The 24,437-nt window shown below is 34.4% G+C and overlaps 1 protein-coding gene across 2 annotated transcripts in view; it reads left to right on the forward strand.

Annotated features, from left to right (window-relative positions):
• Window positions 1–24,173, forward strand: part of GABRA2 (gamma-aminobutyric acid type A receptor subunit alpha2) — a 142,569-nt gene extending 118,396 nt beyond the window's left edge. Inside the window, exons 9-11 of one of the 2 annotated variants that reach the window (XM_007539676.3) lie at window positions 9,898–10,100; window positions 15,991–16,170; window positions 22,020–24,173. In XM_007539676.3, the coding sequence (XP_007539738.2) occupies window positions 9,898–10,100; window positions 15,991–16,170; window positions 22,020–22,316 (680 nt within the window). In that variant the 3' untranslated portion in view covers window positions 22,317–24,173. The remainder of the gene's footprint in view (window positions 1–9,897; window positions 10,101–15,990; window positions 16,171–22,019) is intronic. The other variant, XM_060188103.1, reaches the window with a different exon arrangement.
• The last annotated feature ends 264 nt before the right edge of the window (window positions 24,174–24,437 follow it).

Consider the following 24,437-nt stretch of genomic DNA (forward strand, 5'->3'; position numbering starts at 1 on the left):
TTTGGAATCGACCCAAGTGGACATGGGTGCTATGGAACCATACTGGGGCACAGTATTCCACAGTGGAATAGCATAATGCCAGAGATGATGATCGTAGAGTGGAAGCGCTCGCGCCCCATGAGGAGCTGGCCAGTCTTGCAATGATGTTATTCCTCGCGCCCACCTTTGCTGCAGTTTTTATGAGATGTTCGTGAAATGACAGAGTGCGATTGAGAGTAATGCCAAGATAGACTGGCTGGGCTTCATGCCGGATTCTCGTATCGACAAGCTGCACATTAAGCTCACGCGAGGCCGAGGCATGGTGTAGATGGAAAACAGATGGTACCGTTTTTGCAGTGCTAGGGATTAGTCGCCATTTTTTACAGTAATCAGATATCAGAGACATGTCTTTCATGAGTGTTTCCTCGAGGATGTCGAACTTGTATGCCTGAGTTGCACAGCAGATGTCATCGGTGTAGATGAACTTCCTTGAAGAAGTTTCTGGGAGGTCATTGATGTAAATATTAAATAGCGTAGGAGCCAGAACAGAGCCCTGGGGGAGGCCACTTGAGACAAGTCTCCAACTGCTAGACTTGTCACCCAGATGCACTCGGAATCTTCTGTTTTGGAGAAGAAACGATATAGTGTTGGCCACCCATGGAGGCAGGCATCTTGAGATCTTGACTAGGAGACCACGGTGCCAGACCGTGTCATAGGCTGCTGTGAGATCAACAAAGACAGCACCCGTCTTTAAATTCTTCTGGAATCCATTTTCAATGTAAGTTGAGAGGGCCAGGGCTTGTTTGCAGGTAGATCTTCCTGGGCGGAAACCAGCTTGGGCGGGTGATAGGAATTTCTTTGTAAGAGGAGAAATATGTGACAGAAGCAGCCTCTCAAGGAGTTTGTAACACACGGAGAGGAGAGAAATTGGTCTATAGCTGGCGGCCAGTGTTGGGTCTTTCTTTGGTTTCAAAACTGCTATTATCTTCGCACGACGCCAAATTTTGGGCATAGATTCAGATTCCAAGATGGGATCAGGAATGAAGTGAGCCACTTCTTTGCCGCGGGGCCCAAGTTAAGAATGAGTTCTGGGGTGATGTTATCATAGCCAGCAGCTGTTCCCGGTTTAACCCTCTTCAAAGCGTCTTCCAGTTCAGACAGTGTAAAGGGAGAGAGTTTTGGAGATGGACAAGATAAACGGAAGTGGGATGACCACTCATGGGAAATTTCTCTTTTCCAGACTGGGTCGATCTTAGCATTTTATTGCAACGCAATTACAACAATAATTTGATTTGATAGTAACAGGGAGTTTACACAGAAGAGTGTGTTCTTCTATTTTTTGAGATATTTTCTTCATACAGAATATATATTTTCTCTTAAGCTCATGAAATCAGAATACTGCTATTTTAGTTCAAATTGTTTTATCAAAGTATCATAAACTGGGTATTTTAGAGACAAAAACAAATTTATTTCTTATAGTTTTCAATGCTGGGAGCTCAAGATCAAGAGTCAGAATGATTCATTTTTGAAAGCCTGTATTTCATAGACAGTGCCTGACTTCTCATTGTACTTCACAAGGTAAAAAGCTGGGTGAGATAGCTCTCTGGTCTCTTTTTATAATAAGGTCACTAATTCTGTTCATGAGGGTTCCGTGTTTGTTATAGTCAGAAATCAAAGTACCCATCTCCAAATACCACGGATTTGATTCCAATATATGAAATTGGAAGGAATACAGGTATGCAATAGATAGCAAGTTCTATGAATTTAGCAGTTATACCAGATTGGATTTACTTGGTAATTAAGGTGAAGGGGCTCCAAAGTAATATCTCTATCTGGCAGTATTCAATCAGTTGTAGACCCCGCATTACTTTATAACTTCCACCTCAATCCGGATTTCATTCAAGAGTAGATTTATTCATGCTACAGATCTTGGAAGCCATTTCTTAAATGTGATAGGTATGTCACTGATATTCTTGTAAGAGAGTGGTCTTGAATTATAATGACATTGATACATCCACTTACTAGCATCAACTGAATTATATACCTTCAGGAATTTTAAGAACAGAGTAATTTAGTCATGAAGATGATGATTTTAGGGGCCCAACAATGGCGTACCTTATAGAGTGCACACTACAGTGAGCAATGACTCAGGTTCAAGCTTCTAGTCCATCTACATCTGAGGAGTGAATTTGAGGGAAGCTTCACAAGTTGTGAATCACTGCTGCAGGTGTTTCTCTTCTCTCCTCCCTCTAACTCCCATTGCCTTTCAACTTCTACCTCTATCAGAAAAGAAAAATTAAAGAAAGAAAAAAGAAAAGAAAAAAAGAAAGAAAATAGAAATCCACCAATAGCAGTGCAGACACCAACCTCCAGAGATAACCCTGATGGCAATTAAAAAGTTTCATTTTTTTTAGTAAAAAAGAAGATGGCTTTAGCAACACCAGAAATATACAGATACATTGTGAAACATTTGAATTTTCCTGAAACGTTGGAGGAAAGGAGAGGAATTATCTTCAAGGTTTTATTTTTTGAGCCATATTAAGTTATTTCTCAAAGCTGGAAATAATAATAACAATAGTACAAGGATTTCTGGGTGACTCCTTTAGTCAAGGCAGTCTCTGTGTCCTTTGATTTTTCTTAAGCTACCACTAGATGGGACTCTTGCATCCCTGGTTTAGACTAGCTTTTTGATACATATTTTGGGGACCCAATGAACTCAGAAGTACCAGGGAGTTTATTGAGCTCTTTATTTGACAAGCTTTAAATGGGCCTTTTATGTTTATCACTTAAGGGGACTCTGTAAAATATATGTATAATTTCTATTTTGGAAATAAAGTTACTGAGACAGAAAAAGAATTTAATTTTTTGAGCGATTTTATGTATCAGGCATATATACTGGCACTTTACTTTCTCACGGTCCACTTCAAAATATCATTGCCATTTTGCAGATAAGAAAGAGGCTTAACCTTAGCAAGGCAGCTGATGTGACATAAAGAGAATCCAAATTCTTACCTGATTTTAATACCCACTTTCCTCTATGCATAATTAATGCAGTTCAACCTAAATAGCTTGTTGCACAAATTTTAATGTTTTATTAGGCAATAAAGTGTATCCACAAGCTTCTCAAAATGTGGAGGGGTGCAACAGAAAAATAACATAAAGTGAAATAAAGGGTCATAGGTGCTAGTATCGAAATATATATTCCAAATTAAGCTAAGGGGAAAAAAAAAAGTAAGCAGTTACATCTAAGGGCCCAGGCCCTAAGGGAAAAAGAATTAAGCCAACCCTTGCAAATTAGTATAATGGAAAAGGCCATATTCTTTCTATGCAGATGGTACTCAATTATCTAAAGCAAAATGGAACAAATAATTGCAACAAATTATTAACAACTGTCTCAGGCATAGAATACACTCATTTTTAAGGATGGCTAAATAGACAAAGTCAAATTTTTGTACAGTCTTTGTTTGTGTGGCTTCACCACTCCAGGCTGCCTTTTTCAGATAGAAATAGAGTGACAGGGATGGAGAGACAGAGAGAAAGACACCAGGTATTGAAGCTTCCTTCCATGCAGCGGGCGTTGGGTTCAAACCTGGGCAATGCCATGACAATCTTATGTGATGACAATCTTATGTGATCTTATGTCCCATTCTTAAGTTATGGAAACTGAAGTATGTTTTATAGCAAGGGACTAAAATGAACATATTTTGGTTTGGAGGAGATTATTGAAGGAAATGTTTCATAGTTAGATTGAACTTGTATCACTTATACAGGGTGATTAATTTAGAGATAATGGATGTCATCTGAATGAGACATGACAAAACTCTGAAACTAAACAATGAATATTGATGAAAAGGGTATCACAGACTAGAGAGAAGAATGGGAGAATGCAAAGGACATACTATAAAAATCAAAGACACATTTCTCCCTTTTAATAGAGAATCTTTGAAAGCTATGACAAATTATTATTTAGATTATAATTTAGTTATACATGTTTAAAATTTGATACTTCTTTGTGTCTATCCCTCATGATTATTGTGAAATGTTTCTCTGTGTCTTTTCTCACCATTAATTTTCTAAAATTCTACTCTCCCTGTATAACCTTTTGCCGCATACAAACTTTCATGGTGGGGCCAGGTGTGGCACATCTGGGTGAGCACTCACATTACAGTGCACAAGGACCTGGGTTCAAACCCCTGTTCCCTACCTGCAGGGGGAATGATTCAGGAGAGATGAAGCAGGGCTGCAGGTGTCTGTCTGTCTTTATCTCCCCCTCCCCTCTCAATTTTTCTCTATCTCTATCCAATAATAAATCATTTTTTAAAAAAAATTCATGGCTCTGCATTACAACCATTGCTAGAAAATCTTAAATAATTACAAGGTCTTTGTGAAACATCCTCTATGTAATCAAACCAGATAGTGAGGGGGGGTATGAATAAATTAGGTACATAGCAATTAGAACTCAGTCGTTTTCTTAAGAATTTCTTTTTTAGGTTATTTTAAAGTTATGTAAACACAGCAAGATTGTAACAATGCTCTGTTATATTCATTTACATGTGATTTCAAAATTTCCCTTTTTTAGATTCAGTTAGCAGGAACACAGTGAACTATGCTAGAGCATCTGTATTAAAGTTAATAATGCTGACCAAATTATGAGATTTGTGAATTTGCCTCGTTGAGTATCAGTTATCTGCTTGTATCAGCTTATCCTTACTTCCAAAATGTTAACATAATTTATTAATACAGTATTTTCCTAAATAATATCAATTAGATTTAGCTATTCAGAACAGAACCAAAAATATAGCTATCTATTGACAGAGGGAGCTTCTGGGGGAAAAACAGAAGCAGAAAAATGGAAGTTCTAAAATCAAATGATGTGATAGAATTTAAAAAACAGTTATGGAGACTATCTTTATAATGGAATCATTAATGAACTTTACATAGCTGGGGAATGAATCTTTCTATATAAATTATTGGAAACCTACACTGAAATTCAAGCAGAGAAATAACAAACATGACAGAATCATCCTGGAATCAAGCTACCATTTCAGCAGATGTAAAATGTTCATAACTAAATTATCAAAAAGAAGAAAGTAAGAACTTTCTAGGATATTTGAAATTATACTTGAAAGAACTTTACTATTATTACTCTAAACTGTAGCTCCAGAGAACTCCAGCAATGCCAAGAAGGATAACAACACACACACACACACACACACACACACACACACACACACACACACACACACACACACACACACACTTCCTAACTGTATTGAATTGTATTCAGACTTAAGTAAACCAAGTCTAAGTGAAAATATTAGCAAACACTAGAGATGAACAAACAACCACTACCTTAACCATAGAGAAACAACAGCAACTAATCTTCCAAACAGGAAACACTGCTTGTACTATTAGCGTGATAAAATTAACTTTAGGACATTAGGGCTTGGGTGGTGGAGCACCTGGCTGAGTACACATGTCACTGCTCAGGGACCCAGGTTTCAGCTCCAGCACCTCCTGCAAGGGAGATACTTCATGAGTGGTGAAGCGGGTCTGTAGATGTCTTTCTCTCTCTCTACCTCACAGTATCCTCTCGATTTCTTTCTATCTTAAATATATATTTTGCAAAATAATATATATATATTTAATTTAACTATAAAGGTTTACCAATGTTCTTAAGAAAAGTTTTATCACCTTATCACAGTCAAATAGGCCTTGAAAAATCTGGCTCTTGCCTGCCCCACTAAACTCATCTCTTTCCATGAAACCCTAACTTTTGCTTTTCTGCCTTGCAAAGCTGCTTTTCATTCTTCTTAAATGCCCTGGCCCTGGGCATCTGTTCAGCCCTTGTCTTAGTCTAAATTTAGTTTTTCCTTGTTTGGTGACCTCTTTAACTCATCCTCTCATTGTTTTTTTTTTTTTTTTAACAAAACTCTACTCTCTCCTGCTCAGACAAATCACCTAATAATAGGTCATTATAAGTCTTCCAAGGTGTGGTTAATGTTAGGTTATCTAGTGTTTTTGACTGGTAATCTCTAAGAGAGCTTATTTGATTTTGCTCCCATTCCATTCATAGTAGATAGTGCCCAGCACAAAATAGACACTGGACTCATGCTTGCTTCCTAAAGAGTAGAATGAACTTTTGCAACCATTCTAAGAAATAAATGTTTACTATAGGTATTTGGAGAGCTAATGTCAATAAAAATTTAAATGAAATTTGACATGACCTTGTACTTTCTAATTAGGTTTTATGAGAAAGGTTTATTGTTACAATTCCAATTTCCCTCTCTAACATGTAGTCGGTTCAGTGTTTTTTTTTTTCATATGGTTGTAATAACTACAACCTCAAAAAGAAAGTACAATAGCAGCCTTTCATGGTGCAAATATACTGTAAATGTTACAAAGCGGGGCCTTAATTGCTTTGTCTTGTGCTCTGAAGGGAACTAATAAACCAAATGACATTCCTTATCAAAATGTTGCCTCTGCCATTTCTAGCAGTAGCCAGCAGGTGGTATCAAAACAATTTTACACTTCTGTGTTAATGCTGTTTTTGTGCCTGCATAATTTCTGATACTTCCTTCTGATTCTAACTCACATCTCAGCCACAACCACATAGGCATTTGGTGGGGATGTGGACCTAGGGAGGAATTGATTTGATTTGATCTTACCAGTTTAATTTTCTCTTGACTAGGGTAATTTTTTTCTCATATGTATCAAGATATCTTTTTTATATTTACATAGTTTTCTTTGTGCAGAAACTCAAATGGTCACTGTAACAGTAATAAAACCTTTTTAATTACAGATTTGCAACCAAGAACTGTAGCACAATTAAGCTAGAGAATTTCTTTAAGGCTACAAAATTAGAAAACTGACATCTGACCTGGTAGCCCCTAATGTCAGTCTCTCTGTGAAAACACTTTCCTGCTCATATTTTCTTCTTTCTGTGCATTTATATTCAATATTTACTATTTCTTTGCTTTAACATAATTTTCTTAGCTGTTATGGGTTGAATTTGCTTGTCACTTCCATCTTGATAATGACTACTGTAGAAAATAAAAGCAGAGTATAAAGAAACTAGATTTTAGACACTATCTATATATGGGACGTGGTCATATCCTTTATGTTTATATGAAATTTTAGTTTGAGAATATTTTTAGGTGCTTGCCTCTTCATTCTACTAAAGAAGAAACTACACTTTCCAAAGAAGCATTAGGTTACAATGATCATACAACATTGGTTAGGGAAGAGACAGTTAATAAAATGTAGAAACAGCAGTGTTCTCTGCCTCTCCCAATCTGTCTCCACCCTCATCATACCCATTTTACTAGTTCTCAGATTGTATAAAAGCCTGGGCTACATCCATGTAAAGTAGCAAGCTATCTAAGTGAGCTGTTTCGCCAGCCCTAGGCATGATGCTGCCATGTGGTGACTGAGAAATCAAACCTGCACACTCACTCATAGCAAAGTGTGCATTTTCTTGGATGAACCATGCCTCCCTTCCCCACTTGCTTCAAGTAGTTAACTATACTTCATGTCTGAGTGAAAAATATCCATTTGGTAGTAGTTATCCTTCACTTATTCACTTATTTCACGCAGCATAACCCCCTTTGATTCCATCTATTTCATTCCAAATTATAAACTCATTAACATTTTATTGTCAATTTTATGAAATCAAATAAAGCAAAATAAATTTGAGCACAACGAAAGATTTGAAACATGGTGAAGAAGGTGTGAATGGGCCAGAAAATGGCTCAATTGGACAGTATTCTGCTTTGCCTTGTGTGACCTCAACCACGTTGAAGGAAGCTGTAATGCTGTGATCTCTTCCACTCTCCGTCTCTGCTCTTTGTCTTCTCTTTCTGTCTTTTTCTAAAAACAGAAAAAGAAAATAGCCATGTAACTAACTATTTGCAGTTGAAATTTTTGCAACATTTTTTTGGTTTGAATAACTAGACCCTACTCAAATTCTAGAGGAGTACATCTATGGCATCCTGACCAGGTGCCTGGTCATTCGACACTTCCAACTAGAAATGTAGACTTAGAATTACAGGTAAACTATGTAACCATCTTTGAACTTTCATTTATATCACATATTTTATGTTCGTTAGCATTGATACAATCACATGTCATCCTCAGTAATTCACATATGGGTTAGAAACAATGAAATGTTTTGCATCTTTTTCTTACCACAGCTATAAAGTTAAGTAAAGTAAAGGGAAGTGGGATTCATTCATGAGATTCATTCACTGTTAACTCCCCTAAGTAATATTTCCATCTTATATTGCATATGTGAACATTTAACCCTTTTAATTTTTCAGATCAAATAACAATAAATAAATAAATAAATAAATAAAATACCAACAACCAACAACGAAAGTTCCTAAAATGTATGTCAAAACTCTGTTTTCAATCTCATCTATCAAAATCACATGCTACCACAGACTGACTGCTATTAGAGCAAACGTAAACGCAGTGACCAGTGAAGTAGAGTTGAGAGCCTAGAAATAAGGCCCACTACCTCTGGGCATCGGAAAATATTAAATGTAGAAGAGCGATTTTCTTCAACAAATGGTGTTGGGAAAAATGGGTTGAAATGTGCAGACGAATAAAATGAAACCATTTCATCTCACCATGTACAAAAGTAAACGCCAAATGGATTAAGGATTTGGTTGTTCAACTAGAATGCACCAAGTATTTAGAGGAAAACATTGGCAGCCCTCTTAAGTTTTAAAGGTATCTTCAGTGACTTAAATCCATCTGCAAGGAAAACAAAAACAAAAATAAACCACTGGGATTACACTAAATTGAAAAGCTGCTGCATAGTAATGGAAACCACCCAAATAGATTTTTTTTTAAAAATTATTGGAGAATTAAAAATTTATAAGACAGTTGTTACCACATGTTCACACGTGTGTATTTTCTTACCTTCTCATGCTAGATGTCAGCACCTGCAACCTACCACCAACTGGCAGCATCTTCCATCATCTTGAAGTAAAATTTTTTCAGCTAACAGACATGTAAAAATTCCTTAAAAAGGGCAATTTACATTTTATAAGGATTCATTTTTACGTGCTTGTCTTTTGGTTCTAAACTTCATTATGAAGGAAATTTTGTCTTCATGATGTTAAGCGATGCAGAATTAATTTCATACATATACAGCCATACTTCTAGAGAAGAACTCTTTAATCATAACTCTGTTGTGATCACTGGTGTGGATGATTGGCCTATTGCTTAGCATGATTAAAATAAACACTGAACAAATTAATGATACTTTATATAATTTTAAAAAATAATGTTAGTCAGTAGGTCAGTTTGAAATGCATACTTTTCCTCATAGAAAGTATTTTGGTTGTCTTAGCAGTTTTTAACCTCAACCGTAGTTGATAAAAAAGAAATTCATGGGAGCTGGGCGGTAGCGCAGCAGGTTAAGTGCATGTGGTGCAAAGCTCAAGGACCCGCATAAGGATCCCTGTTCGAGACCCCACCTCCCCACCAGCAGGGGAGTCGCTTCACAAGTGGTGAAGTAGGTCTGCAGGTGTCTCTCTTTCTCTCCCCCTCTCTGTCTTCTCCTCCTCTCTCCAATGCTCTCTGTCCTATCCAACAACAATGACATCAATAACCACAACAATGTTAAACAACAAGGACAACAAAATGGAAAATAAATAAATATAAAAAATTAAAAAAAGAAATTCATACAAACATAATTGAAAATTGGAGTTATTTCTATCAGTACTTAAAGAATTGTAATAACCATTTGTGATAATTAACTTTGCACTTTTTCTCCCCAAGTTATCTTCTTTAAACAGATAAACATGGTAATGAAGGTAGCTTTGAAAAACACTAAAAGCAAAAAGTACTTCAGGTACTGTTGCTAGTGTCTTTTCAAGTTTTTTATGATTCTTGTCTTTTCTTCCTTAGGAGTGACAACTGTTCTAACAATGACAACTCTAAGCATCAGTGCTCGGAATTCTCTTCCCAAAGTGGCTTATGCAACTGCCATGGACTGGTTTATTGCTGTTTGTTATGCATTTGTATTCTCTGCGCTCATTGAGTTTGCAACTGTTAATTACTTCACCAAAAGAGGATGGGCTTGGGATGGGAAGAGTGTAGTAAATGACAAGGTAAGTGAGGACTTTCATCCCACCATGATTAAGAGACTCCCCAACAAATTTAGCTTGAAAAAGTCCATGTTCTTAAAAAAATTATTAAGCATAATCACAAAGAATTTTATGTGTATATATACATATATATACATATATATATGTATATATACACATACTAAAATTTCTTTCAAAGTGTGTTCTTCACTGAGACTTTGAAATAACACTTCTTCTGAAACCTGCTAGTGTCTTAGCTCTGACACTGTGTCCATTACTGCACCAAGATTATTTTTACATGCCCTCTAATATGTCATCTTTACAAATTTGTAACTAGGGTCTTTTATTTTTTATTTACTTACTTATTTTTAGGTATCTTTTTTTCTGCTGTAGAAATTGAATTTTAGCAAAACTTTTTAAATTGTTTATACTCACGTATCAGTTAAAAAGTATACTTTAACCCAGATCAGTCTGACCATTAAGTTCAAACATATAAACACCACACTGTTATTTAATAAAGGTTTTTTTTTTTTTTTTTTCGGAAAGAAAGATTTAAAAAGAGAGGGAAAAAAAGGAAACTAATGTGGGCATTAATTTTTATCTATTAAAAAGTTTCCAAGTTCTACTTGAGAACTGTTTATTTTTCATCTACCCTTACCTTTATTGTTCACTTGTAAAAGCCTGGGTGACCTTTTCTCTCCCCCTAGCTGTAAGTAATTGAATGTTGAAATGTCTAGAAATGTTAAGTTGCTCATATTGTCTATAGGATAAATTATTTGTTGTTATGATCAATTTCTCTCTCTCTATTTCTCTCTCCCTCTCTCTCTCTCCTTCTGTTTCTTTTTTATACCAGAGCACTGCTCACCCCTGAGGGTGGACTGAACCTGGGACTTTGGAGCCTCAGGCATATGAGTTTCTTTACATAACGTTCTCCCTGCCCATTATGATCAATTTCTTTGGGCATTCATGGAACCCATTTTTAGGTTTCAAGTACTGCAGTGTGTGGAAGTTTTGTGTCTGTGGTATAACAACTTTTTCCTCTGTTACTGTAAAGATTCACTTGCCTTAAGAGGGAATTTTTGATATGTTACAATGAGATTTAAAGTATTTTAATATTATTGGCCTGTTTCTGTTTGTTGGTTCCTTTTAACAGTACATCTATTTAAATGTTCTTCCATTAATTTGGAACAACACACTTGCTGGTTTTATTATTTTTTCATTTTTTTTAATATTCATGTGACCATATGAACCTAAAGTATCCAAACTTTTGATGTAGTTTAAATCTCTAAATCTTCTTCTTTAATTTTTGGAACTATAGAAGTTTGAATGAATGCTGTTTATTTCATTTTATAAGCTATGTTTTGCATACTAACAGTTAATATATTACAGGAAATTTGATTAACTTCCTGTGCTTAACTTCCAGATTATTTTAGCATTTCCATTACTGTTTATTGTTGATTTATGTTTTCATTCTCAAAATATAGTATACTGCTTTTTCATTGCTAGCTATACAATTACTTTTTTAAAATTATATTAGTACACATACACTTTCACAATGGTAGTTTTTAAGATAAATGCTGGTTGTGTCTTTATTTAACATCATAAAAGATAAATAGTGGCTTGTGGGATAAATAACCAATTAGAAACTTATTGAGATAATATATATTTTTAATTTTATAAGTGTCAATTAAATTGAGACTATACATTTCTAAGTCTTTGAACTTGGAAAATAAAAGCAACTGTTAATGCCAAAACCAAATTCCTGAGAAAAAACTCTAAAGCAATGGTGTAACAATGAATACTGGATTTAACGTTACCATATGTCAACTTGTGGTGAAGATAATTGTACTTCAAAGTCATTGATGTTCCAGCCTAAATTGCAGAATAGCAAATAACATTATTTATATTATTTCATTTCTAGTGATTACAGCCAAGGGATGACCAGTGTTTGTTCTTACTCACTTTTACATAGCAGCAGAGCCTGTCATTTAGTAAGCACCTCAGAAGTATTGTTCAAAAGAATAGTGTTTTTCTGCTACTAGGTTTTACCGTATAATGCCAGTGAGAGGACTTTGTTGCTTTCATTTAAAAAAAAATTTTAAATTATAAATTGTTTAATATTCCATTCAGTTCTTGATGGAAATGAATTTTGGGAGTGTTTTGTAAACCTACCGTGGGAATAAAAAGGCTCTTAGAAATTAAAAGTGATCAAGTAGTGTGTCCCCAAACTAACCCATGTGTCTTAAGCAATATTTCTATGTTTCTATCTCTGTTTTAGTTTTATTTAATTTTTAAGTAGAAAATACTGATTTTGTGAAGTGCTGAGGCTTTATGAGCAAGTCATATTGGTATCCTTCCTGTTTAACCAGATTGACAGAAGTATGCTTTTGCAACTAGTCATGAATATGGGTGGTTGAATTATTAGTTAATCCAAAGAACATATTAAAAGTTATTAAAATGTATAAATTGCCAACTATTGATTTCCCCCTAAGAATAATTGCATGCAGATATTAATGTCTAAAAGTAAATGAAATTTAATATGGAGTTTACATGTAGATAATACTTTGGTCTTGTACACTTAGATTTTTCAAATAAATAAATCCACTAATTTCATATTTAAGTTATACTTAATTTCTCAATTATAAAATAAAGCCTACTTACACTGTGATCCTGGTTACATTACTTCTAGCCATGGGCAGGAAAATACAAAGTTAAAATCTGACCATTCTGAAAATGTTGTTCTGGATTAAATGATACAGCCACAGATTTTTTTATGCCCATCAAGTACAAAAGTGTGTTTGTTCAGCTCCCTTTTGACAATTTTTCAATATACTCATCTTTCTTACACTTGCTCAAGACTAATTCTCTCACTTTAATAATTGCTCCTTTTCTTCCCTTCTTATTCCTCTCAAAACCCTAATCCATCATATTTGTTTTCTTTGCTTACTAATTCAAAGCCATCTCATTTCAATTGTCTACGCTTTTTAATTTGTGATGCTTATGTAAAATATGAGTAATTCACCAAAAACTAAAAAATAAAACTCTTTCCTGCTCTTGTCACAGCATTGCTCCATCCTCAGATTCTACCTTTATCTCTAATTGGAGTCTTTAAAACAACTGCTTTCAATGCTATATTTTCTTTTAATGTAATTCTTAACCATCTGTCCTATGATTTAATTTTCACTTATTGTCCGGTAAGTGGAGAACACCAGTAACTTACACATGCTTATATTGGGGTAATAACTTTTCATTTTGCTCAAGGGATTAGCATAAAACCCTTTCAGTACTGGTATGCTGCAAAATTCTATCTCAGCAACTCTTTTTGATCCTTTAAAATACTCCTCAGAGTATCAATTTCCTTCCTTCAATTTATGGCAGCTGCCACTATTCATTCTGTTCTTTTGAGTTTGGAGTTGATCTACACTCCTTAGCATCTTTTCTCACTTATCAAGAAGGCAGTCCCTCATCTTTTTTATTACATCTTTTGACTCTTCATGTTGTGATTCACGTTTTAAGGATTTTGCTGAAAATACTTGTAGAAGTATCTGCAACGGTTAACATATTTTTCACCAGTTACTGTTTCTTCCTTCTTTAGTTTCTACTCCTTAAGGATTACTGAACCAGGGGTTGGGCGGTAGCACAGCGGGTTAAGCACAAGTGGCGCAAAGCTCAAGGACCAGTGTAAGGATCCTGGTTCAGGCCCCCGGCTCCCCACCTGCAGAGGAGTCAGTTCACAGGTAGTGAAGCAGGTCTGCAGGTGTCTATCTTTCTCTCCCCCTCTTTGTCTTTCCCTCCTCTCTCCATTTCTCTCTGTGCTATCCAACAACGACGACATCAACAACAACAGTTATAACTACAGCAAGGGCAACAAAAGAGGAAATAGGTAATAAAAAAAATTTTAAAAGAGGGAAAAAAAAAGAATTTCTGAACCACTGTCCCCTTCTCCCCATCCTCCTTAAAGATTTGATTGATTGCAAGTCTGTGCACTGCTTCTTTTGCATGTGCATTCTTCACCTTCTTCACTGCTCATAGCGATGATGACCATGTTTATTCTAATCATTTATCTATCTCTGATTCTTTGCCTAGAGTGTCTTACATATACTGGGAGCTCAATGAATATTGTGTAAGTTAATGAAATAGATAAAATCAAGTCTATTATTAATATTTTTCTTTTTCACCAGTTATCTGCAACTCTACCCTATACCTTAAATTTAACTTCCAAAATTATAAATAAGCCCTACCCCCAGTTCTTTATACATGAATAAAATATCTCAACATATCTTCAAAATATATAAAATAAATTTTTAAAAGAACCGCTTAAGTTGACTTTATTTTTCCTTCCCTAAATGTATTATTCATTTCTCAATTACTGATAAAATCTAATCTTCCATATCACTTGAAAATATCCCTCAACATCTAAGTGTTCATCTTATTTTTCCATTCTACCTACCTGTCATAAATTATGCCCTGAGAATATCTCATTTTTTTGAGCCTCTGTAATTCTCCACCTTTTTTCCCCCTCCTAAATATGTCGTCTTCTAACTTATTCTCAACATTATGGTCAGAGTTATTTCTCCAAACAGAAATCTGATCATTTAATTCTTGATTTCTTTAATGTGCTATCAAAGGCAACTCAAGGAGCTCAGAAAATAAGATTCTTGTGTATATATTTCTTACAATATCTTACATGATACATAGTAGGAAATATTTTGTGAGTTATTATCAGCATATTAATAAGCATCTAAAATGCATCCACTATAGAAATGAGAAAATATAGGATTGGTCAAGTAATATCACTTGTTCAGGATCAAACATCTAATAAATGGTGGACCTAAAATTAAGTAGAAATTTTAAGTCCATACTTATATCATTTATCTAGCCATGAACCAAGGAATTAATTATTCATGCTGCTACTAGCATGAAGCTATTCATGCTTCATTTCCATAACTTTAGATGTGTCAAACCTTCTTGCCAAAATGTTTTCTCTTTTCTCCCTTAACTGATGATCTTAAATTTCTTAAAATCCACCTGGTTTTGCTCAGTTTTGAGATTTTCCAAGCAAACCTAATTGGTATTTCTAGTTCCTACACTACTTGGCACAAATTCCTTCTTAGTAAACATTAAATTTTACTTTTGTAAATAAATTGGTATCCAACCTTAAGTTACTTAACCATATACTACTTAAGATACTGTTTTTATGCTGGTTTTTCATACATTATCTCTACCCACCATAGCATGTGATTCATAGTTTATTTGAATTAAATTTAAAAATGAATGACTTTAATTTCTTGAGATCATTTCTATTTCTGAGTCAGTAGTATTACACTAGCCATAGAAATTCTACTCTCACAATATTATAAATACTAGAGTATTTACGTCATAGAAAGTAACATAAGAATGAAAAATGAACTCTGCTATTGTTTTGTGATTCACTTCATGCAGCTCATAGGAAACATCACATTTCAAGTGTTTTTCTTTTCTTTTTGCATTCTTTAGCATCCTGCCTTGTTCCAAAATCAGTGCGTGTACTTAGATGTTATTAAGTCAGATGTAAATAGAAGTAGAAGGTCAGGATGAGAGAAAATGACAGTAAATGTGTCTAGCATTTAGGCCAGAAAATTAGTTGTTATCAATAGGTAAAATTGTTGTTTTAGATTCTGAAATTCTTAACAATTGGGATAAATCGAAGGTGGATGGGGGTGGTAAGTGGTTTTTTCTTCCTTTAATAAAAAATTGGAAGCATAAATTTCCTCAAAGAAAATATTTTTCTACACTGAGTTTTCTTTTCTCTACTTTTTTCCTAGAAAATAATATCATATGGGTTTGTAATAGGGAAAACTGGGTACTGTTGCAAATAATGTCAACATTTTCCCAATAAATGCAGTAATGAATTTCATATTGATGTTTCTTGTAGTCCCCTTCAATAAAAGCTGAAGGCATAACATTAACATACAACTCAGTGAAGGCAATTCTTCAAGGAGCTAAGCTAATATGGCCCAAGTATATAGCTTTCTCATGGCCCAGTTTAATCCAAGAAATGACTTTAGAGTACTTAGAGAAGTGGATGGACTGTATAACCTTCAAACAATGTTCTGTAAGTATCACTTTTCTCAGTCAGGATGGTTAGCAGACAGTTAAAAAATAGCATTATCTGACCAGGGTTCATGTTGTTGTTTTACAAGTGATGGGCTCTCTGGAAGCCACAGTGACTGTAAAAAAGCAACATGGTATGGAGAAAGAGCACAAACTTGCCTTGGATACTTGGCTTATTTCCAAAGTTTGCTGTATTCAGTGCTATATTTGAGAGCTCCATTTCCTTATTCAAAATTATAGTTGCTGAAACTATTATAATTATAATTATATTTATTCAATTATAATTGAAACTATAACTAAACTTGGAAATCACATGATTTTCATTTAAATTTTATATACCAGGACACTAATAGAAATCTATATTTTAACAATACTATTTGCTCACGTTGCTAGCAGATATTTTATCTGTTATTCTAAGGGAAGATAGATTATTTGCCACCATGGTGTAAGAGACATTGTGTCTACTATACAGGAATTTTCCATATTTGAAATTTTAAATATATATTCTGATATTCTAATAAAGTGATAATCTCAGAATATTCATAATTTTAAAGTAGAAAATTTTATGACAATGAACTATAATTCCTTTTCATTCTACTTCAGTAATAGTATCAGTAAATTCTACAATATAGCTTACCATTTTTTCCCAAAAATACATTATAAAAGTAGATCATTTATTGAAGCCTGGGAGTGGTGTACATGGTAGAGCTCATATACTACCATTCATAAAGACCAAGTTTCAAGCCCTTTGCCCCAGCCTGCAACAGAGAAGCTTCACTAGTGGTATAGCAGTGATTCAGGTGCTTTAAGTGTCTCTCTGTCTTCCCACCTCTTCCTATTTCTGTCTGTCACTATAAAAATAAACAAATAAAAATGGACACCAGAAGTGGTGGAATTGTTGTGCAAGCCCCAATGATAATTTTGATAATAAAAATAAAGAAAAAATACGTAGATCATTTGCTGATTTTATAAGCCATGTCCCCCCTTTCACTTATATATGAGTCTGAAGCATATGTTAAACAACGTTCATAAATATTATTATTAGTTAGTCTGTTTTGTTAATATCCGCTCTCCTGCATCTATGTACAATGAAATTGCAGGTTTTCCACATGATTGTATAATATAGTGTTATTAATATATAAATATATTTTAATCTGATGAATTCTTACTGTATCACATACCATACTTTATATTTTACACAAACACATACATATATAAATATATGTATGTAATATATACATATTAAAATTTCTAGTACATACCATTTTTATATCAGTAAGCCTAAATTTGAGGGCCTTGTTCTATACTAAAACTAGGCTATGAACTCTGCCTTATACAATATATGCTTGTATCCAAAAAACAACCTAGAGGGGTGAAGCCTTGACTATGACAGAGAAAACAGAAAAGAGAAATAAAGACAGGAAGAAAGAAAGAGAGAAAAAAAGGAAGGAAGGAGGAAAGAAGTCAATATGCCTTCCTTTCCCCCATTCTTTTTCCATTTAACTTAACTATTCACATTTAATATTATTTATATATATTTCAGTTATATCTGGCCTTATTCTTCAAAAGAGATAAAATGACCAACTTTAACCTTAAAGAAGGAGCATAGAATGATAGAATTGTACTGTGGGAAGTTAAGTAATATAAATGAATAGAACTATCCTTATTCTTAAAAAACAAGAACACATTTTACAAAGAAGTATGAACATCAAGGGGAAAAAAAACTCCGAATTATAAGGACTTGCTGCAACAGTTATCAAGACAAGAAATCTGTGCATTTATTTTCATGATTTATGATGACTTGTGTGTTGAATCAAGGGTTAGACTAAATAAAGTGAAATTTTTATATAGGGATAAAAAATTAGACCAAGAATACACTCGGCTGGTCAGAAACTACGTGATATTCGGAAAAGACTTTAGGACATATTATCTCTCAACTTGATTCTTTTTAGTAAGAAGTTAGTAATGTGTAGAACAAGGCAGTATTGCTGATAGTAGTCTAGAGTACAGATATTCTTTGTTACTATCAGTAACACACCTGTCTTATAAATAACTGCAACAAAATATATTATGTGGACTTAATCTGTGAACTCTGCTTTAGTAGATTTTAGAATTTTAAGTCAGCTATGAATTCAACATAATTTATTTTCCAAACATAGGATTTCAGTCTTACACAGATAGGAACGTTCTACTCTACTGTAGATTCTGGTAGCTTTTCAAATACACTGAAGGAAGTGGTTTTCTCTTTTAAAATGAGACCGTACTATGGTCAGCCAGAAATGCTCTTCTAAGCTATGTCCATAGATTTTAAAAGTCTGACAATTTAGAAGTGTCTTGGTAAGTGAATTCAGTGAATTGGTAAGAACTTAGAGGCACTAACCATTACATTTTGACAAAAGATACAAATGCTGCACTATGCTTGGTATAAATTCTGAAAATAGTCAAATTTCCAAGTGCTAAAGAAACCTCCTGAAGCCAAACCACTGACTTTATTAAGTGGTGAACTTGATTCTCAATTGATCGGAATATCTGCTTTGATTTGTTGGTGTCTTGTATCTACAATTTGCTAAATGTATTTATGTTACCTGTGCATTTGCATGCTACAAATGAAAAGTATGCACAATGACTTGCAGGAAAGGTGTTGGTAAAGGCTAGTACAGTTTCAGTACATGGATTCCTCTTGCAATAATATATATATATATGTGTGTGTGTGTATGTATATATATATATATATTTTTTTTTTCCCCAACTTTCTAAATCTTATATGTTTTTACTAGTTGCTGAACCAGTGTAAATCCTCTCATCTAAGGTTGAGGAGATAGTGAATGGTATGCACCACACTTTCATGTCTGTGATTCAGATGTCACTCCCAAATTCATTTCCCAGTCTTATCATCAACTAGAGCTGAGCAGCTCTCTGCCACCCCCATTTCTTTGTCTCCTGTTAAAATAAATAAGCAAGGGGGCTGGGTGTTAAGTGCACATAGTACGAAATACAAGGACCTGCGCAAGGATCTGTTAGAGCCCCCAGCTCCCCATCAGTAGGGCCGTTGCTTCACAAGAGGTGAAGCAATTTTGCAGGTGTCTATCTATCTCTCCCCCTCTTTGTCTTCCCCTCCTCTTTCAATTTCTTTCTGTCCTGTGCAATAAAAATGGGGGAGTGCCCTCCAGGAGCAGTGGATTCATAGTGCCAACACCAAGCCCCAGTGATGATTCTGGAGGCAAAAAAAAAATGTCTTTGGAGGTGACAAAGCATATAGAAGTAGATGACTCTGCAGCATGAGGGCCTGAGTTCAAAACCTAGCACTGTAAGTGCCAGAGATGCTCTGGTTTTCCCTTTACCCCTCACTAATAAAAAAAACTAATCTTTAAAAAACATACATATAAATCTTTTCAAATACATATGCTCTCCCATAAAATTTTCCCAAATTCTACCATATAATGTTTGTTTTCTTCCAAAAACTCAAAGTTCATTGTGTATGTATATGTGTACATACACATTTATTTGCGTGCATATAGACACGTTTTGTACACCACAAAACATCTGCTGCCGAGTTATAACTGTATATATACTGTAGAATATGTAACTGTTTTCTACTGAGCCTGTTTTGCTGTGTTAGAATATGCATAACTATTTAATTTTCATAACACTGCAGTGTGACTTTGTTATAATTACATATTTTATTAAAATATGTGCAAAAGCAGAGAAAGTTTAAGGGGTATTTTCAAACCTATATTACCTGTTACTACAATTTGGAATTGTTTTATATAACGTTGAGGTATAGTGTATGTAATAACATAAACACTACATGTTTCATACTTTGTTTGTTAAACACCCTTTTGGAAGACTGGCCTAAGTGATATAAACTTCATTGGGAATAGTTTAAGCACAAGTACTCCTAGATTTCAAACAGAATGACCATGTACGTGTTTAAAGCAGAGGCTTAGAATTCATTAAAAAAAAAATCTGTGTTTTTAGGGTGTTTTTTAGCCAGTTGGTGGACAAGAGAGCTAGTCCTGACACAAAAACTTTTTACTTTCTAGTTCTGATATTATAAGAGGTGGGTGGCAATACAATCTTCCATCTAACCAGTAGAAGCTTGCATTTACAGACCTTATGTTTACCACTCAGAATGTCTTTAGCTATCATGTCACTCTCCCTTATACACTAATTACTCCCCATTTTCAACATAGAACAATATAATCTATTATTGAAGGAAAACTGTGTTGTAGCTTTATGAAGTTGCAAGTTATAATGTCTCCTCTTTTCCTCGAGTACCCCTACTCCTTCCAGCCAGTTCTTGCAGAATGCCTCAATCAGCTGGAAAGAAAAAGCAACCCCATGGCAGTGAAAGGCAATTTAGGTCTGTTTTGACCTATTGGACTTTCTTAGGCTCTTTCACATATTGCTTTACTTGACCATTTTAGTAATTCTTAACTCAAAATAATTAATACTTTAAATTCTCTTCTGGGCCAATTAAGCTTCCAAATGCTGTTTTACATTTTGGGATAGTTGACAGTGTTTCTATACTGGTGTAGAAAATGCAGGCAAATATTGTTTGAACCTCCAGATTTCATTAATTCATCCACATAGTATGTGTGTAGGTCACGGAGAGCAGCATGTTACGTGCTAAGGTAACAATGGTAATGGAAGAATAGCATCAACCTTCTTTGAATGTTGATTCTGATGGAAAAGGAAGATGCCAAGCAAGTGATCACACAAAGAAGAAATTTAAATATTTTGAAAAATATCATGATGGAAATCAATGGGGTGATATAAAAGAACATAGAATGAAAACAAACACTACAAGAGCTACAATGATTAGGAATATTTCTCTGAGGAGATAACATAGAAACCAAGACATATAAGAGATCATCGATCATATCAGTGAAGCGTGCCAGTGAACACTTTTTGGTGACATGTGAAATTGTACCTCAGGGATAGCAACATCTTGTAAAACAACATTTCCTCAGTAAAAAAAAAATGTATAAATAATTGAAATTTGATGAGATGATGTAAAATAAATTAAAACAGGTGACAGAAGGACATTACAGGATGACAAAGGAGCATTCATTACCCAAGGTACCAAAGAAAGAACATAATATAAATGCTGAAGGTGTTTTAGTGGGTCTGTTATATAGTGAACAAAGGGAAAGAGCCATGGAAAGAGTGTTGACTATATCCTGCATTCTTTAAGTCAACATCTTACATGAGATTTAAGCAGATGTGTGACATGATTCTGTTTCCAGATAATCCCTGTGACTTGTGCTAGAGTGGGTGAGACTAATCTGAATACATAAGGAGAAGTAGGTTGTGGATGACTTCAACAAAAATACAAGAGTTTTTATTTCACCCTCCTCTTTTTTGTTTTTTGTTTTTTTTAGTGTCCATTATACTGTCTTTTGTACACAATTATAGTTCACCACTAGGTATATAAGGCATTACTGTATGATCTGGACAGGAATGGTAGATATGTTATTATCAAGTTAAAGAAATTGAATTTCTTTATTCAAAAGCTGTAGATGATCACTGTGAAAATAGGCCTGCATTTTACTTATTTACTCACTCAATCAAGTATTTGAGTTACTTGTAAGTAAAAAATATGTCATTTATTAAAATTGTTATTTTGATTGTTTGGCTGTTGAAATAGTGACATTAGTTTTACTGTGACAGTTTCTTACTCTCATAGTTTTGAATCTTAATGAACTCCTTTTGTATATTCTCCTAAAATTTTCATTCTAGTAGATATTGGTGTTTGTTAGGGTAAATTTCTTCAGAATTTGAACTCTAGTTGGGAAATTAAATAACAAGCTCAACCTACATTATGTTAATTCTTGTATTTTTTAATAGAAAAAAGAAAAGACTACTGTCATGATACAGAACAATGCATATGCAGTGGCCGTTGCCAATTACGCCCCGAACCTTTCAAAAGACCCAGTTCTCTCCACCATCTCCAAGAGTGCAACCACGCCAGAACCTAACAAGAAGCCGGAAAACAAGCCAGCTGAAGCCAAGAAAACTTTCAACAGTGTCAGCAAAATTGACAGAATGTCTAGAATTGTCTTCCCAGTTTTGTTTGGAACTTTTAATTTAGTTTACTGGGCTACATATTTAAACAGGGAGCCTGTATTAGGAGTCAGTCCTTGAATCTAGACACAGGTTATCTTTGAGATGAATGAGATGAATAGTTACATAAAACCTGGTTCGTTTTGCTATGTACAGTCAAACTAATAACTGCTAATTTGTGAACCAACCTGTACAATATGTATATAGCAATATATCTCTAGCTTCCCGGTAGATCTCTAATGGAGACACGCATTTGCTAACTTGTGGAACTGCTGACAGTACCCATGCCAAAAGAGCCGTTGCCTTTTTCAAAGATTTACTTAGCAGCTGGTTAAAAGTGGATTTTAGATGTCCAGATTGATTTCCTACCTTTTAACAAGATTTGATATTATTATCTATATCACACTTTCTACCCTCCCTTGTGTGTGTGTGTGTGTGTGTGTGTGTGTGAGATATGTGTACATGTGTGCGTGTGTGTGTGTGTGTGTGTGTGTGTGCACTCGCGCGCCTGCCTGGGTGTTCCACAAGTGTGCACCACCAGGGTTTTCACTGAGGCTCTGTACCCGCACTCCCCATGAACTCTTTTATTTTTAGACAGAGGTTGAAAATAGAAGTGATATATATATAGAGAGAGAAAGAGAGACACCATATTACTGTTCTATCACTAGTGAAGCTTCTCATGTGCAGGTGTTTCTATGTGGTGGCTGGAGGATCAAACCTGGATCTTTATATACCATGAAGTGTGCCCTTTACCAGGTGAACTATGTCCTAGCTATTTTGTGTACCCCTTTGATTTGGGTCATGAATTGGGGTGTTTTTCATTATTGCCTAAATATAATGTAAGATAAAATTGTCATTCCAAATGGAATTATTATAAATAACCTTGTATCTGCACCATAAGTTCCTTTCTGAATATGCAGAACCCACTTGTGTAATTGAAAACCTGGCACACATCAGAAGAAAACTTAGAGATTTGAAATCAGCTTTTGATTACACTGTATAGTATCAATAGCCATGTACATATTACAGCATGACAAACTCAAATAATTATGACTCACCCCTGACAGAATATTAACTAGAATTTAATAATCAGAGAGAATGTCATGGTCATTATAATTTTAGTATCAAAATTTATTTGACAGTAATATTTGAAATCCTACAAATAATTTTAACCATTGTGTACTACCTTATTTTTTTTTAATATGTATCTTAACAGTTTGCAGGTCTGTGTTGTACTGAAATTGATCAGCTAAATTTTCTTGGTGCTGGAGAGTAGAGAAGGCATCCAGTTTGACTACTGTGGGGCAATGTTCATATTGGATTAGAAAAGTGTGCCAAAAACTCTCACCAATGAGAATTCATAGGTGTCAGGGAGTATAGATGAGCACTTATACTATTCTCTTCTTTCCTGTTTACTGCAAATTCTGCCTTAAGGCTTCTTTTCATTGGGATTTAGAAGCCACTGATTATTAAGGAAAGGGCAGTTAATTGGCACATTTTTTTCTGTCTTGAAGGCGCTCTTTCAGATAAGAATAAATGTAAACCTGCTTTTGTAAATTGCTACTTTAAATTTTGCTGACTCAAATTTACAACAGCTTTATATTCCAGAAGAAGTTTTGGTAAGAGTTAAACATTTTTAAACAAATTTAAAAGCCTCACCAACAGATTACGAATTAGTTTACATACAGACTCTCTCTCTCACACACACACACATTCATACACACAATTAGATAAATTAGGACATACACAGACAAATTAGAAACCAAAATTTTCAATTTTGTAAAATTGCTAATGGATAAAATTTATTCTCTTTTAATATTAAAAAAAAGTCTGCCCCAAAAATACAAAAATACAAGTAATTGTGTCTCATACCTAGAGTCAACATGATGGCCAAAATTAAAATCCTTAGACTCACATATGCATTAGCAGTTGTTAGTTGACTTTTACTAAAAAAAAAGAAAATCACCTTTACGATGGTGTTTTTGCAGTAATATAAGTAGTTATCTAGTGGAATTTCTTGCAGTTTTGTACAGTATTTCAGTATAGTGTATTTATAAGTATGTTCATAAGATTGATAAAGTATCTTGTGAAAAGAAACAAAATCACAACAAAAGTTTCTATTCTTTGGTTTCATTTAAATTTTGTTTTTAATTTTCATTGTTTCATTGTGATGCTATTATGTGCTTTGCATGGTTGTATTAA

This window comes from Erinaceus europaeus, chromosome 3 (genome assembly GCF_950295315.1).
Source record: "Erinaceus europaeus chromosome 3, mEriEur2.1, whole genome shotgun sequence".
NCBI classification, from domain to species: domain Eukaryota; kingdom Metazoa; phylum Chordata; class Mammalia; order Eulipotyphla; family Erinaceidae; genus Erinaceus; species Erinaceus europaeus.